General features: G+C 38.9%; 1 protein-coding gene across 1 annotated transcript; it reads right to left on the bottom strand.

The window, feature by feature from the left end:
* Positions 1 to 7508: 7508 nt before the first annotated feature.
* On the bottom strand, positions 7509 to 15989 carry LOC140227847 (uncharacterized). Its single transcript, XM_072308239.1, has 8 exons — positions 15758 to 15989; positions 14173 to 14411; positions 13537 to 13689; positions 12504 to 12667; positions 12005 to 12078; positions 11141 to 11295; positions 10093 to 10179; positions 7509 to 7703 (listed from the first exon to the last, which is right to left on the bottom strand). Exons 1-8 carry the CDS (start codon positions 15987 to 15989, stop codon positions 7599 to 7601), a joined length of 1209 nt encoding a protein of 402 aa, XP_072164340.1. The 3' UTR covers positions 7509 to 7598.
* Between the last annotated feature and the right edge of the window lie 1560 nt (positions 15990 to 17549).

Here is a 17549-nt window from a genome sequence, read left to right as displayed (position 1 = left end):
TCCAGTACTTTCCCTTGTAGATTAAAGGAAACAATATATGCGGCAGTATTATGAGGATGTGATGTAAACATGGAACAATTTTGGGATCGTCTCCTTTTCATAAAATGCTTAGGTAAGATGGTTGTAAACTCGATCCAACCACACGCTATCAAATCAAAAGCTCCCGTATCATCATCTCCAACTTTTCATATACCGATGACGAGGATGATGAGAACATGAGAACGGTGATGACGACGAAGTGTGTCGACAATGACATCTGATTGGGCATCGAATGATAGTTGTTATGATGATGACTGCTCTGGAACCTTAAAAATGATCGCGACAATGATGGTAGCAAACATAGCGACGACGATGAGTTCCTTTTCTCCAGCTGGGAGTCCTATATACGTCCGAATTCACGAAAGCGGTACAATTTTAAAGCGTGGTTTAATGGGTGCACGTTACGAGATCGACACCCACGAATCGTACAGCCCATGAGTTCCACAAACTAAGCAAACAAGGCCCACGAGACCGACACATTAAAGCCCTTTGTTGTAATGTCGAACTCGTGGGTTGCTTTTTACGTAGTGTGATCGAACTCATGGACATTATTTGCCTAGTGTGGAACTCGTGGGCTGGATGACTCGTGGGTGTCCGTCTTGTGGGATGACCCCGTTTAAACCATGGTCTAATTTGGTACCAGAGCTAAGTAGACCAAGGTTTTAAATGCCCATGGTTTAAAATTGTATCACTTTTGTGAATCGGTCCTCTGTGTCGGAAACTTTGACGTGTAAGTTTTTTCTCCTTTCCTGAGATTTCCAGACACTAGCTGCCCTTTAATGGAGAGAAATGAGTGTCTTGTCTGGAAGGCATGTGACATTTAGCATGACTCACCGTGGGACGAGGACGGGGAAGCTCCGAACAATCCCAACCTGTTACGGACTTTTAAATCTTCGGCCCACTCCCCCCACCCCCAATAACTGCGTCTCTCACGTTTCCTTCTTTTTGTGATTTTCTAATGCGTCCTTGGAAACTCATTAATGACATGTCATCTGTTGGAAACTTTATCATCAACAACTGCAGTTGTCTGTATAACTGCATGGGAGGGCTTTCAAATGATTATATTTGAGGGGCGATTTAACTGCATTTAACAGCACATCAGGTGGAAAAAAAAATAATAACTTGCTACGTCATCGAGGAACACATTAGTGTGGCTGCCCTGGGGAGAGGGAGGGGAGATGGAAATGAAAATTATTGCTCCACTAACATGGTACGCAGGAACATAATGGCATTAGATGAAGACGGATGTGCAACGTTGTTAATAGGACGCTGTCCTCCGATGCCTTCCCCGCCTCCCCGCTCCCCTTGAAGTAGGTCCGGTCAGTCAATAATAGATTGTGATTTATTGTCCTTTCACGCGCAGAAGGAATGAAATGAATTGAATCCGATTTGTCGATGTGCAGTATCCCCTGCATATCATGGCCCACTTCTGAAAGCACAGGCGATTGCTGACGTGAATATTTCAATTTCTGTAGTTTCTACTTAGATTACAGTACATCATTAACGGATATTCATCCACTGAAACACACAAACACACACACACATACCTTTGTACAAGATTTCTTATTTCATACATTGTACAAGCGTATTAGTGTATCTTCGATTAAATATTCGGCACACCATTACCTAACGCTCTTCCCACTTCTACAAGAATTTATTTTTTGTTCTGTCTGTTGCTTTTAGACCTTTTCTTTTCTGTAAATGATTGCATACATGATGTGTCTCAAAATTGCAAACATTTTGCAGTTTAATTTCCATGCAAGGATGCAACTGTTCTCCAACTGAAGAGTTTTATCGCAAAACGAGCCAACTCCATGATTTGTGATTAAAGCTGCTAAAAAGCAACGAAAATAATAAAAAAAAATTACAGGATATTTTTTTTTTTCATAACTTCTAGAATATCAATTGTTATGTTACAAGTGAGGTATTACTAGAAAGTTTTCATTTTGCTCTATCTGATGATGGACTCACTTTGAAATGTTTAAGAATGGCGCTTAGCTCATTTTGCAATGAAACTCAACTTCTTTGATGGAAATAATTATGATAACAACATGGTCTCATTGATTAATCCAGGGTCGCCTCCCCAGTTTAGCACTACTCCTCCAGAGGACCCTGCCATTATCATTGCCATGGCATGACGAGGGGACACGTCATTTTTACACCTGGGTCGAGAGGGACATCGTTGGCTAAACATCTCGTCGAAGGTAATTAGCACTTGACAGGATTCGAGCTCTCCTGGGTTTCACAGTCAAGGGTCAGTGCCCCTGAGTCGGACAGAACATACATTCGTCTGCGCGGAAAACCCTCATACAATGTAGGTCAGCGGTCATTTTCGCTGGACCAAAACATCGGAACCATGCACCCGAACAGTTTGACAACTGGCGCCGTCGATGTTATCATTTTGTGCGGGCTACAAACCTATGAGATCATCTGTCTAGTACCTTGGTCATTCAGCCTGCCTGGATTTGAATAATCATGTTCATGGCAGCGAATCGTTAGCGGGATACTCGTTCTCAGACCTAGAAAGTCACTCCGAATTGATGTACAAAATGCACGGGAACCATGTTACATGTATAACAAGGACCGAAAAATCATGACAATTACACCTTGCTACATCAGATTTCTCACTGTATCAGGGTACAATAAATATAAAGAGATGGGACTTGCAAAACCATTTTATCATAAAAAGGTTTTATGCGACCTTTTTCTTACATAATATCTGACTTTAATCATCAACACTTCTGCCATTTTGTTTTATTTTTCTCTACTCATCAGAGTCAATTTCTACATTGGGTGGTTCGTCACTCAATATCGGTAGGCATCGAAAGTCCGAAGAATGCCAGAAGACAGATGGACAGAAAGACAAACGATAGGCAGACAGCCAGAGAAACTCCTTTGGTACTGCACACTCTTGCAAGATCACCGATTTATGATTATGATCCAATCGTCAACAGAGGGCAGCATTCTTTGAACGCGTACGCCACCAGAGCCCTCATCGTAAATGAAAGACTCCGACAACCACCAAGCGGCGCGAAATTTTGACGTGGACGATCGAAGCTGGAGCTGCCGACACGAACCCAGATAATATCCTGCTGATTTTATTTTCACCTTTTTGTGGCGGAGATATATTCCAGGCTAGACCCCCCACTCTAAGCTTTGACATATCATGAAACAAAGAACAATGAAAGAAGGTTCACTTCTGGGATTCATTTTGTGGATTGTAGACACTACCATGCAATGGGGAGATTTTCTAGTAATGTATACAGTGCACTCCTGTTATAACGAACACGGTTATAACCAAATTCCGGTTACAACAAAGTAAATATTCCAGCTGCAACATTATCTGCTCTATGTTTTTTTTTTTTACCATTTACTTGATCGGTTATAATGAAATTTCAAAATAATGAAAGAAAGCTGATGGTCCCCGAGGACTTCATTATAACGGGAGTCCACTATACTTTCCTTGCTTCTTTTAATACCGTAAGCAGGAAGGCCCCATGAGGAGATACTTTGTATTAAACAAGTGCTTGTTTTAAATAAATCTTGTTTGTTATATCAAGACTTTGATATATCCACGCTCTTTGCTCCGGGTTTGCCTTTTAAGACACACGAACACAAACACCTGTCCGTCATTTCTTCTCCTTTTTCGATACCAAATGATTTATTCAGTGAAACATGGATAATATAATGAAAATTCCATATTTCATGACATAAATACGAGCAATGCAATCATCATCCAAATTCCTGCATTCAAAAAGCATTTTCATTTCCCAGATCCTCCATAAAAAATAATTACTTGTCCAATGTCTTTGGATGAAAATCCAAAGGCTGCATTACAAAACATGGTAATGATCCACAAGAGGTTCAACTCAGACTATACTGTAAGTACTAAAATAGCACAGATATGTAAAAGCCATGAAGTAATGCACCTAGAAATAGTCTAAGAAATTTATTTTGCATGGTAAAGAGGTCTGGCACTTTGGCTGTTGCTCAATCAGGCACATCAAAGCCAAGGCTAGAGCAAGTTTTTGAGTACTTTTGAGTACTGGAAAATCTTTGGGAACAGCCAGTATGAATAAACTGAACTTTTTTTTTTTGACATTGATCAATTTATGCACAATCATGCCAGGCAGCATCACAGAAGAGTAATTTTCCACAAAAGTTAATTATCATCTGAAGCCATCATTTGCAACTCTGGGTAGGTGAGGATTATCCAGCTGGCAAGAATTCAACACTTAATACATATTTACAATACCAGAGTGTACCATGAATAACTTATAAGCAGATTATCATGAAAGGAATGTTGTATTAAAAAGATATGTAAATATTACTAATTTTGAACATAGAAATATTTAATACATTCCATGCTTACTCTATCAATCATAATTTCATTGGCACTAAAAAATGTGATTTTGATACACAAACTTGACCTCTCATGGATCAAACCATACCCAGGAGCAAGTATGATTGCACTAAGACTTGTTCCGAATATGCTCCGGCAGGTGTTCATGGAAAATTGTAGTAAAGTTGTAGTAAAAGTTGTAGTAAAATCCGCTCGTCTTCAATGGATTAAGCAGACAGGACCTTTTCTAAAAACCACTGAAGTACATCATTTTACTCTCAGCATGTTATGGCTACCAATAAACACTATGATAAACACGCTTCCTGAAAAGAAATTCAGGGGATCACATACACTGTACGAGTACACATTTTTAACCACAAGAGGGCAGCATTCAAGAATGTGATTGGCTTAATTTGAGTGCTAAGACCAAAGTATTTTTTCCCCCTTGTTGTGACATTGACTTCTGCATGTGAAAATGTAGTTGCCACTGCCTTTGGTGGAAAATTGACAGAGTGGAAGTAAGTCAGTGATATCAGTTTGTGTCATATTTTCTCTCTTTTATGATACCACAATGAAGATGATGATGTTGATGGTGATGATGTGACGGTGGTGGTGATGGTGGTAATGATGATGATGATAACGATGACGATGATATTGGCAATGGTGATGATGAGAATGACAATGATAATGATGGTGATGATAATGATAATGATGATACGAATGATGATGATAATGATGATGATAATAATAATGATATGATGGTGGTGGTGATGATGATGATGACAATGATGATAATGGGGATGGTGATGATGCTGATAAAGTGGAAACTCAGTAAAATGAGATCCTTGGACCAAGAAATTTGTTCTTTATATCAGACATTTTGCTATATCAGTAGTCAATAAACAATTCAAAACAAAGGAAATAAATTCAGTGGGACCAGAGAAATTGGTTTGTCATATCAGATATTTTGTTATATCAGATCTCTCTATATTGATATTCCACTATTCTAAACATGATGATGATGATGATGATGGTAATAATGATGACAATACGCATGGTCAGACTGGCAAAAGATCAAGAAGTTTAAGATCGCGATCTTTAAGATCTCAAAGTTTTGCCAGTGTGACCGCAAACTCCCCGCGAAACTTCTCGATCCATTTGCGGACGGTGTCTCCGAAGCACGAGGCCATTGTCATGTACAAATGTGCATTCTTACGTCATTATCACTAGCCATCCGACGGCACACTCTTTCTTACACTCATACCAATGGCCCAAACTTCGCGATCTTAAACTTCTCGATCTTTTGCCAGTCTGACCGCGCCTAATAATGATGATGATGATGATGATGATGATGACGGTAATGGCAATGATGATGATTGCACTGACAATGTTCTTTGGTGTCCTCACTAAAATGCATGAGGAATGAAACTTGAAGTTGAAAGCTCTGGTAGAAAGATGGGATGGCATGGTACTACACAAAGAAGCTCGGCAGTGGTGCTACATTTTTCTCGTTGTTTTTTTCTTTATAGATATATTAAAGTCAGCATAATTAAATTCTGTCCTCACCCAAGCCACTGATAATTTCAAATTAAAAACCAATTGAGAAGATCTGCATGAAGTAGAGAAAGTGCTTCTGATTGTAAGTTACACAATAATGAATTCCAGAATACGTTGTATCTTTGATTGCAACCCGGGCCCTACTTTATCAAAAGTTAAAATCGATTCTAAATTTCCTTAACACACAGGCTGCCATAGACTTTATGATAAAAATCAACTTTATAATCAATATCAACTGTTCATAATACAGGGCCAAGATCTCCATAATGTGGCCCTGAGTTTTTGAGGATCCTAGACTTGGTCTCTTGTAAGGCATCTAATATATAATATATAATATATATATTTTTTTTATTCATGTAGGTTACATTACATTGTAAAACCTGAAATGTCTTTCCCTCACAAAACGTTCATGAATTTCATGATGAGACAAGATTCATGGAAAATGCATGCAAAAGTTCTCGTCTTCTATACCCAATACATTGAATGCCATTCATGGCAATTCGTGAAAGTTTCATGCCGCAAAAAATGTCATCAGCTCCAATTCGCGAAATGTATCTGGTTTTACTGTACTCAAGCATGCTTTTATATACTTCTCACCACACAAACACTAATACATCCCTTTGTTTCTTGTCAAACAGATTGATTTCAATATGTCCCCTTCTGTGTTGTAAATCATGCAGATTTTAACGAAACCACTGACAGTTTACACTTTAAATTGATGGCAGTATTTGAATGTTCCAATATACTTTTTGACACAGATCAAACATAAACCAATACTTATACTGCACATGCTTTTTGAGTTCATATAGAGTACTGAATGTCAGCTTCCATGGCAATAAATCTCTGTGCAAAACTCTAGTCATAAGTGTTAATGGTGGTTCTGGAGAAGACTGCAGCTGAACTTCCCAAGAGATCTCAAATATTAGGGAGCTTTAGATTTTAGACGCGCGGACGTTCAAAGAGAAAAAAACACGATCTGAGCGTGCGCAGTAGCGCGGATCAAGTTACTGTGCACACTCAGATCATGTTTTTTTCTCTTTGAACGTCCGCGCGTCTAAAATCTAAAGCTCCCTATTATTCTTCAGGAAATAATTGCATGTAATGACATATATTTCAACCTAGGTCCTGAATCTCATGCACCATGTAACTGATGGCTGCTGAAATGAGGTTTTAATCTCAGAATGCACAATACCAAGACACTACCATCCCACTTGAATGTGTTCTCCACTTGTGATGAACACCATGTTGCATTTGATTTTAAGATATACAATGTACCATCAATTGGACCAGTGGGATTCCGGTACCCATATTTAAAGACAATCGATATGTATATGTACAATCCAATATATCAACTGCATGTTAACATGTCAACACAGAAAATTTGGACCCAGATGACACTTGCTGTAATGACTGTGGTGACCAATGTACACCTATTAGGGATTCATTTCTTTATGAAAGAGATGCGCTCCCTAGGAAAGACATTTTACATTCCTACACATTGTCATGTGTAGTTTTTTGTTGTTGTGCCTTTGAGTTGTCTCTGCTCTGGACGACAAGTTGGTCCAGTCACACTGATGGGTTTACTCATCCACTTATAGATAGATTGCACCTCTGCAGCACCATCCTCTGATCTGTTGTCACGGCGACGGACCACGCCCACTCATTTCCTGTCCTCCCTGAAGCCGTCAGCGTAGTCTGTTCTTGCCGTGCCCCACCCTATTAGCAGCCTGTCGGGGTTGTCGTCCCACTGTCCGGGCAACTTGACCTACGCACACAAAGAAGGAAAACTTTTAACCCTTTACGTGCTCAGAATTCATCAGTATATTCAGTAATCCATCTAAACTTGACCTACTAAGTGTATAGCAATCACATTCAGGAGTAGCATTGGGTGCCTCAATCCAACAGGAAGACCATGGTGACAACAATTGGGATTTGCTTTGGTGATTCCCTGGTCCACTTTCAGAATTTGGTGCATGGTGGAACAGAAATCCACCAAAACTATGCCTGTTGCCATGGAAACCTTCCAAGAATACAATATTGGGATGAGGAGGATTAGGTAATCTCTGGTCACTAACAATCAAGTTTCCAAACATCTGTGTCAACTGGCAAGGAAATCATTCCAGCATACAAATGTACATGATAATCTGCAACAAAGCACATTGAGGGTACATGGCAGTTACCTTCATTTTTAAATCATAGCATTGTCCACATAATTTCATCTATAGATGGCATCTACCATAAATGACTCCCAGTGTGTCAATTCTTAAAGGGATGATGAAGTTTTAGCTAAGATGGGGATGCAGGTTTTAACTTTTTGCCTGATAATTAGAAACCACTAGCATATGAAATATAAAAGAGCACACGATCTTAAGAAAATTCAAAGTCCATTAGATGAAAGTTGGTTTTGAAATGGCTGAAACATAAAAAAAAAAAAATAAGTAAAACAAAGTGATCCTCGTAAAAGGTAGGCCCCTCCTTTTATTAAGACCTCTTTATTTCTGGATATCTCAGCCATTTCAGAACCAATGTTCATCAAATAAACTTTGAAAACCTCTTGAATTCTATGCTCTTTTGATATTTCATACACTTATGTCCGAATTCTCAAAGGTGGAATAACTTTATTACACCGCTTATTCCACCGATTTATTACGCCTCTTATGCAAATCAGGCCCTTGTGACGTAAAATGACGCCATTTATTCCCCGGAATCTATTGTCAGAGGTGGAATAACTTATTCCCCGGAATAACTATTCCGCGGAATAGTTATTCCAGCTTTGAGAATTTGGGCCTTGGTTTCTAATTATCTCGCAAAAAGTTAACCCGTTGAGGACGGTTTGATTTTGCTACAACACTCATTTCCCATAGACACTTGCCTGAGTGTACTCGGGACTCGTCCTCAACGGGTTAAACCTGAATCCCCATCTCAACCAACACTATACCATCCCTTGTGTGACCAGCACGGTAGAAAATTCAGCACACTGAGACAGGAAATAAGAGAGTTATGGAATTTCCAAATTTCACATGTTTTCCCCAAATTATGAAATTGGTCACTAGCATATCAAACATTAGAGGTGATGATTTCATCACTTCGAAACTCTCGCTTTTCACTTTCAGGACAGACAAATTACTTGAGACCTATGAACCCTTTCTGTACCAGGGATGTTGGAAATTGCGTACAATGCTATGAGGCTTTCTGTACCACTTGGCCCTCAAAGCACACAAAGGGTTCAGTAGACATGGTCGTGATCTAATTATTCAGAAATACTTTAAACCATTGCAAAATTCTGAATTATCAAAGAAACTGAAAGAAAACACACATTATGTACAGTGGAACTTTCTTATAAAGAGGTCGGATATAACAAAACCCTCTCATTACAAGGCAATTTTGCAGGTCCCAACTCAGTTCATATTTCTTTGGTTTTGTGCCCTGGTAAAGTGGGAAACCGGATACAACAAGGTAACTATCATGGTCTTTGAAGTCCTCATTATACTGAAATTCCCCCCATGTTAAAGGACAAGTTGACCTTCATAAACATAAGGATTGAGAGAATGCAGCAATATTAGTAGATCACATCAGTGAAAGTTTGAGGAAAATTGGACAATCGATGCAAAAGTTTTGCATTTTTAAAATTTTTGTGTTGGAACCACTGGATGAGGAGACTACTAAGGCTTGTGATGTCATATGAGTACAACAGTATAAAGAAAATGTAAAGAAAATTCAACATATTTTCACTTTTTTCGCATAATAAAAGAGCACTTGACTTGCCTCTTTCTAAGGGCAATGGGAATAATATTACCCATAACATACGTCAGTAACGAGTCAAGGGAATGTGTACTTTTTTCAAAAGATGAAATTTTGTGAAATTCTCTTTATATTTTCCATATATTGTTGTACGCATGTGACATCATACACTGAAGTAGCCTTCTCATCCAGCGGTGACTGCACAAAAACTTCACAAATTCATAACTTTTGAACGGATTGTCCGATTTCCTCAAACTTTCAATGATGTGTTCTAATAATATTGCTACATTCTCTCAATATTTATATTAATGAAGGTGAACTTGTCCTTTAATGACACATACACACTCAGACGAACAGAGTGACATGATATAATCTATGGGTGGAAACGAGAATTAGTGATATCGGAGACGTACCTTTGCATTTCGCTCAGCATCCTTCAGTTCAGCCTTCTTCTGTTTGGCCTGAGCCAGTTTGGCATCAGAACTCGCACAACCCCACACCTAAACAAATAACAAACAAACAAACAAACAAAAGGAAAACTTGCCAAATTTGGGTTCACACAAAACTAACCTCTACAAATCCCACATTTATGGGAGTCTGTTGTCAGGGAGGGGAAGCATTTTTCACCCCTGGAAAAAGGATGTGGGAATGGAATGGAAGACCAAACAAATTCAAGTGTATAAGTTACATTGTAGAGGTTCACTCAACTTTTATTTGGAGAGGTAAAAACATCAACAACAAGCAAACACAGATAGCTTATTCATGACAATAAAGATTGATTTTGCTAGCTATTGCAGATAGTGGAAGATTTCTTTCATTTGCTAATGAACATTCTTTGAATAAAAAAAAAAAAGACAAGCAAACCGGAGAATCGTTCACAGCAAACATTAAATTGTTGGCAGCCTAGAAGGGAGACTTAAAACAACAACAACAAAACTTAAAAAAAAAAAAAAAAAAGTTCTTACTCTCATTAAATGCCAGGGGCGGCGCAGCCGTGGGGGCCATGGGGGCTCGGGCCCCCACACTTTTTGTGCACCATACAAAGGAACACATAAGGTGTCATCACTTTGGCCTCCCACACTTTTTTCAACCGGAAGTACGTAAGAGGCACTACAATGGGAGGGGAGAGAATGAGCTGAGGATCTGTTTTTTTTTTTTTCTTTTTTTGCTTGTCAGCTGAAGAAACCCGGAAGTGGACGGGTAGAGATGAGCTGAGGACCCCCTTTTTTTTTTTTTTTTTTTTTTTGCTTGTTAGCTGAAGAAACCCGGAAGTGGACGGGGAGAGATGAGCTGAGGACCTTTTTTTTTTTTTTTGCTTGTTAGCTCATGAAACCCGGAAGTGGGCCCCCACACTTTTGAAAACAGTGCGCCGGCACTGAATGCAGCCTCAACCCTTGATATCACATCATCTCATAGCCCCTCACACTAAAAAATGTTCCCCAGCTCTTAGTACTGACTCACCTCTGCATCAACCACACTCCCAGTCAAGCCCCTGTGGGTTACTGTCTGCAGACCCTCTGTTAGGGACAAGCTCCGCCTCTTGGGATCACGGCCAACGAACAGCCCTTTGGGCAGATTGCGTGACTTGTCGTTGAACAGGACCATCTTGTCCCCCTCTGAAATCAGAAAATCATTACAAATATTGAATATAATACGAAAAAATTTCCTCCCCCCCCCCCCCCCCCACCCTCCACGGTAGTCTTTACTTTGTGAGATTAGGGAAGTGCATGCGTTGGAATGCGTACTAAATGCATACATAGCATTTAATTTTGGGAATTCGAGGAGTGAGTGCATTGATATTTAATATACAAAACAAATGACCAAACTAAACGGAGTGTTTTAATTGTAATATGTATCAGAGAGGAGAGAAGAGTTCACCTTTTTTCTTCCTTTCTCAGAGACCCACATATTACAAGCACAGTCTCTTGAGTGGGCCCTTTCATTTTTTTTTTTTGCAGAATGTACTGTGTATGTGTGTTGTTGTGCACTTTACAGAAACATTTGTATAAAGCGCCATGTAAATGCAATTTTGATTATTACTATAATTATCATTACTATTATTATAATTATTATTTCTATTATTATTATTATTATCATTATCATTATTATTATTATCGTTGCTATTATTATTATGTTGTTGTTTTTTAGTCAATTATAGACACGGATATAATGCTATTTAACTCCCTGTGTATCATTTTCATGCATATACATACACACTGTAATTTTATTATTATGTCAAATGCTGGGGGAAAAAAAAAGAGAAAATATTCACATTTGAAGTTGAAGATAAAGATGAAAAATTTGAGAAAAGTTGTCACCCCTTACCTTCTATGATGCCATAATCTGGAGAGAGCCTGAGAAGCACAGAACTGGTTCCACCCCAAGGGGTCGTGCCTTCCCTGTCGATGTAACCATGGTGATACAGAAGGTTATTGATCAGAATTTTTTTTGTTTTTTTCTGATGCACTCATTCACTTCATAATTTGTGCATGAAACCTGTGGTTATTGATCTTGTAATTTGGGGGTTGGAAGCAATAGAGTTGACATGATGCAATGCATCATAGGATTACGATATCAGTGATATTGTCATACTGTAAAAGTAGATAGCTTTGTGCGATAAATTTTTCGTGCTCAGCCGGGTAGGATAAATTCCATAATGTTTTTGATTCTGTGGAGTTGAGATATTTTGCCCACGGACAAACAAACAAACGGTAACAAAAACATAACCTCCTCCCTTGGCGGAGGTAACTATGCCATCCCTCTAATTCTTACTGGTGTGTCCTCATTACTATTTGCAGGGTAGGAAAGCTGCTGACTTTAATACCTCCACTCTGTATCCAGAGCTACAGCATACACATAGTCCCCCTCGCAGCGTACGATGAGTACCGTCGGGCCCCGGTAGCCAAGTACGTGATGCTGGAGCCTGTTCACACTCAGCCCGTGATCCTTGCTGCTGTACAGCAACGTCCATGGGCGTTTGTTAAATGCCTTTTTGGGAATTGGAAGCAAATGTGAATGCATCAGCAGAGCAATCCCAGAATAAGTTGCAAAGAGGGAGGAGAAAGCATTGCATGCAAAGTCATTCTTTGCGAGTTCAGTTCAGATGTGTAAAACTTTTTTTTTAACAAGAAATAATCATGCTGAAGAAAGACGAACAGAAAGAAAATTAAAAATAAATAGGCAGACAAGACAAACGGGAGCACAGACAAATATCTTCATCTCCATCAATATTTATGTGTTAATGCAAAGACTTCAGGAGATAACAAATGGTATCAAAAAATACTCCCATCGTGAAATTATAGGGTGTGTACAGTTCTGGTTGAGGTGAGGAGTTAGCTTTTAATGTTTTGTGAGATATTCAGAAACCACTCTATAAGATGTCAAAGAGCATGCAATTCTAAGGGGTATCAAGTTTATTCGATGAAAATTGGTTTTGAAATGGCTGAGATATCCAAAAACAAGGTGAAACAAAGAGATCCTAATAAAAGGCGTGGCCTGCCGCCTTTTATTATTATAACTTTTTTGGATATCTCAGCCATTTGAAAACCAATTTTCATCAAATTAATAAACATTGAATCCTTCTTAAAATTACATGCTCTTTCATATTTCATAACAGGTTTCTCATTATCTCACTTAGGAATGTTCAAAACATGAATCCCAACCTCAACCAGTATTGTACAGTCTCTTTAATATTCAACCAACAAAATTGACCGAAATTGGCCCAGCCAAAACAAACAGATCATGCACAATATTTCTACTTTTACAGTAACATAAAACCTTGAGACACATCAAAATGGTTTTACTATCTTCAACTCCGTTTACCATCTTTGAAAATTACTTTCAAACAATGGACCTACCTGTCTCTGAGTTGCCTCCCCCGATGAGTTTGCCTCAGTACTGGATGTTGGTTGGGTGTAGAGGGACGGAAGACTGCTGGAGAGCATCCACCACATTGCAACAGAGAGCACAGCTCCCTCGTGGTCAGGAAGAGTATAGTCTGGTACTGTGGCCTACAGTAGATAATGAGAACAGAAAATGAAAGATAAAAATGTCCAGGACAATCCTGAAGATCCCGATCTACAAAAGTGAAGAATAGTACAGAAATGTAGGATTCACATCACACAGTGTTTGGGCAGTGCAGATTATGCATTGTAGGGGGAGAGGGGCTGCAGCTACCCACACTTTTGCCTCACCCCCCCCCCCCCCAAAAAAAAAGGGGGTAAAAGGAACAAAAGAAGAAAACAACAACACAATTTGACTTTCCACAGGGTTCTGCGCTGGACATCCCCACCCTCCCCCCCCCCCCCCATGCAATAGCCACCCCATCCCCCCATCCCACCCTAAAAAGCATTCCCCTGCCCTTGATACATACACACATATAAAGCATTGAAGAATGTCACTCAAAAGCATAGCAAGTCATAGCTATAAAAGAGCATGCATGGGTATAATAAGTTCATTCCTCCCTGTTTCACTTTCAATTACTGTGAGCTTACAGCATCCACATCATCACTGGGAGCAAGCTGGGCGGTCAGCCACTGATGCATTCCCATGAGCAGCTCAGGACAGCTGGTCTCCATCCAGTCCAGCCCCGCCCCACTGCTCCCCTTGGAGAGGATCGTCTGGGTCACCCTGGTAACATCTTTCTTGGTGACATCCTCATTGGCCACATTCTGCGACAACCCACTTGCTACCAGAAAGAGGGAGAAGGCGGTCCTCACCAGGAGCTCGACTTCTGTAATCAAAGAACGACAACTACTGTAAAAGCAGTTACTTTGTGAGAGTTTGATTTTCACAAATTTAATTTTGCCAATCACTGTTGGGCCGCAAATCTTAAGTGTCTCTGACAGACAATGGTCTAAGAATTTGTGTTATAATCCACTTACATTAATTTGTTCATGCTGAAAAAGAATCTGACATTAATTTCCTAAAATATCATCACCTGATCTTGATCACATTAAGTATGGGCCACTAACATAAAGATTTGACTGAAGCAAAAGGTTCTATAATGCTTAATCAAGGTAGACTTTAAAGGGGATCGTGTAGTTTTGGTTGAGACCTAATTTCAGGTTTCTAAAATTTATTGGTGAGATAATGAGAAACCTCTTATGAAATATGAAAGAGCATGTAATTCTATGAGGAATTCAACGTTTATTTGATTAAAATTGGTTTTGAAATGGCTGAGATATCAAAAAAAGAGCGATTCTAATAAAGTGTGGGACTCACACTTTATTATGATCGCTTTGTTTTACTTTGTTTTTGGATGTTGCAGTCATTCCAAACCCGATTTTCATCAAATAAACTTTGGATTCCTCTTAAAATGGTATGTTCTGTACTATGTCATGTGTTTTCTTGGTATCTCGCAAAAAGTAATAAGCTCAATTCTCATCTCCACCAATACTGTAACATCTCTTTAAAGCACAAGAGTTAATTGCCTATGATATCAAGTAGACGGGTTTAATATGGGGTGCTTAACTTTGAGCCTTTCAACATTCATGCATTATTGACATTAATTATACAAATACATCAGAAGTCCCTGTTTTGCACAAAAATACAACTTTCTTTGTTCAATCCTTTAGCATATATATCCAAAGTTGCTATCCAAAGTTGATTCTAATCTCGTGCAATGAGCTCTCACAGAATGTGTGTTTGTCACTCCACACATTGACAATCAAAACAGAAATACAACATAAAAACCTTTGCTTTGCACGTAAGCCAAATGTCTGAGTGTTGGTATATCGAACTGACAAACACAGCACAGGAATGTAATCGCTTTATGTCCAAGTTCTTGGATCAGAAGGTCTCACTGTCATATCAAACATGTTATTTACAATATATATACCAAGACACTTTGCCGAAATGAGATTTTCGTTGGCATTGCACACTGGCACTGGTCCGATAGTCCCTGACCAGTAAAAATCACTGTCGGAAGAGTAACTTTTTCAGGAATGGACCAGTCAATCATGGAAAAATTGGGAACCTACTGGTCCGACAGACAGGTTGGACCAGTAGAAAAAGTGGATTAATGTGCACCCCTCAATACAATGTACATCTCTAACAGAACAGCTGAACACCGCTTACTTTGCTCTTGTAATACCCCAGTGCCACAGAAAGCTTCGAAATAAAAGCGTGCCAGGGACGACGTCGATCTTGGAGCCAAAACCTTGTCAATCACATCCACGAAGTGTTGCTCGGGTATCAAAACGTCTTGATCAATGTCCCACACGCCAAACAGGCACGATATCAGACCACGACCACACTCTGGGAAATATTCCTGATGCAGTGCAGGGGGAAATGGACCAAAATTGCACATTATGAACGTGGCAGAATTCAACTCTTACACTCTATGTTCCCACACTGTATATTGCAAAAACAGGTACACACTCAACAAGTTTTGAAAACCACTTGTACGTCAAAATAGTGAATGTTGCTAAGCTCATAGAGCTCTCTATTTATGAGACCCAGTGTTTATATTTCAAAATTTCATGATTTTATTTAAAAGAATGACAGATGAAAATTGTGCTAGCATTGTTAAAGATACCAACGGTTTCCTATAGAATTGGATGAGAAGTTCGAATGAAATGCTTTGAAAGAATGCATACCACAACATAATTTGATAGATAATTCATTGCCAGCATGCTACACAATTCATCTGCTTTTGATAACTGATTAGATCTTAAAAGTCACAATCGCAACTGGGTAACTCCGTGCATGTGACCACATCACACAGGTTAGGCTTTGACGAAACAGTAGGTAGGCATTTAGAAAAATAATGTACACATACTGTATGGCTAAAGCCTGTTACAAATTGTACAAAGGCAAACAATGGCACTGTTTGCCTTGTCAGTGGACGTTTGAATAGAAAGTTTAACCAGACTGGACTCAGAATATTCCTAAATCATGCATACATGTATTTTATAAATTGCAAAGGACCAGACATCTCTCATACAATTATACACTGAAGATTGCAGCAAATGAAACAAAACATAATGATTCCAACAATGAAAATAACAAAGCACCATAACACTCTTTTTTTTTTTCAATTGGGATCAATCACAAAAATTAGACAAAACATGGGATCTCCTGTAAAATGTCTAATGTATCAACTAAAAGAATGCAAACTTTGAACTCCTCATCTGCAGAACAACTTATGAAGCATCACCCAAACTTGCTTTAAAAAAAAAAAAAAAAAAATCTGGACTCAAAATATAGTGAAACTTACATTGTACATTGTACTGTATTTCATTAATAAACATTGCATGCATGGATCATACACTCATTTGTATAAAAATTGATTCTGACCAGTCATGCTTTTCCTATTTTCCACTCTTTAGCCACATTGGGCTGCTTTGTCAAGTTTACACAGTAGCGCAGTGCCATTAGATATCAAGAAGATGCGGCATACAGAAAGGTAGATTAGCATGCTCATTTGTCTGTTGCTGTATGTTGCATGAAATTGTTTGGATTGTGACTCTACATTTTGGCAAATCAAGCTTTTGCTGCATTGTACAGTACAATTAAGTGGATGGTATTGTGGCTCAGAACTGTTGTGAAAACTGAACATGAGATTAATTGGTAACAGCTCTTTCACGCAGGTGCTAAGCAACATTTCCTTCATAATAGGCACATCATAGGATTAACATTGCAGAGCTGAAGCTGTCCATTCTTTCAGGGCTTCTAAATCTCTGGGACAAAAACTGTTTTTTTTTTTTAATGGTCCAATTACAGATTCATTGTGTCTAATCAAGATCAACCAACAATGAAAATTTGTACTGGCATTAAGAAACATTAAATGGGCAACTGCTTCATGAATTCTTAGCCTATACTCTGAGATTCACTCATGATTAGATTAAAGATCAAAGAGAACATTAAT

Source organism: Diadema setosum, chromosome 4, assembly GCF_964275005.1.
Source record: "Diadema setosum chromosome 4, eeDiaSeto1, whole genome shotgun sequence".
NCBI lineage: Eukaryota > Metazoa > Echinodermata > Echinoidea > Diadematoida > Diadematidae > Diadema > Diadema setosum.
The sequence above is the reverse complement of the archived record's forward strand: the minus strand, read 5'-3'. Positions and strand labels throughout refer to the sequence as shown.

Excerpts from the sequence above, each read along its gene's own strand:
- LOC140227847 (XM_072308239.1), bottom strand. The coding sequence starts at position 15,989 with ATGTGCAATTTTGGTCCATTTCCCCCTGCACTGCATCAGGAATATTTC. Across the intron at positions 11,296-12,004 it reads AGATTATGGCATCATAGAAG|AGGGGGACAAGATGGTCCTG; the intron begins GTAAGGGGTGAC and ends TTCTGATTTCAG. Across the intron at positions 10,180-11,140 it reads GGAGTGTGGTTGATGCAGAG|GTGTGGGGTTGTGCGAGTTC; the intron begins GTGAGTCAGTAC and ends TTATTTGTTTAG.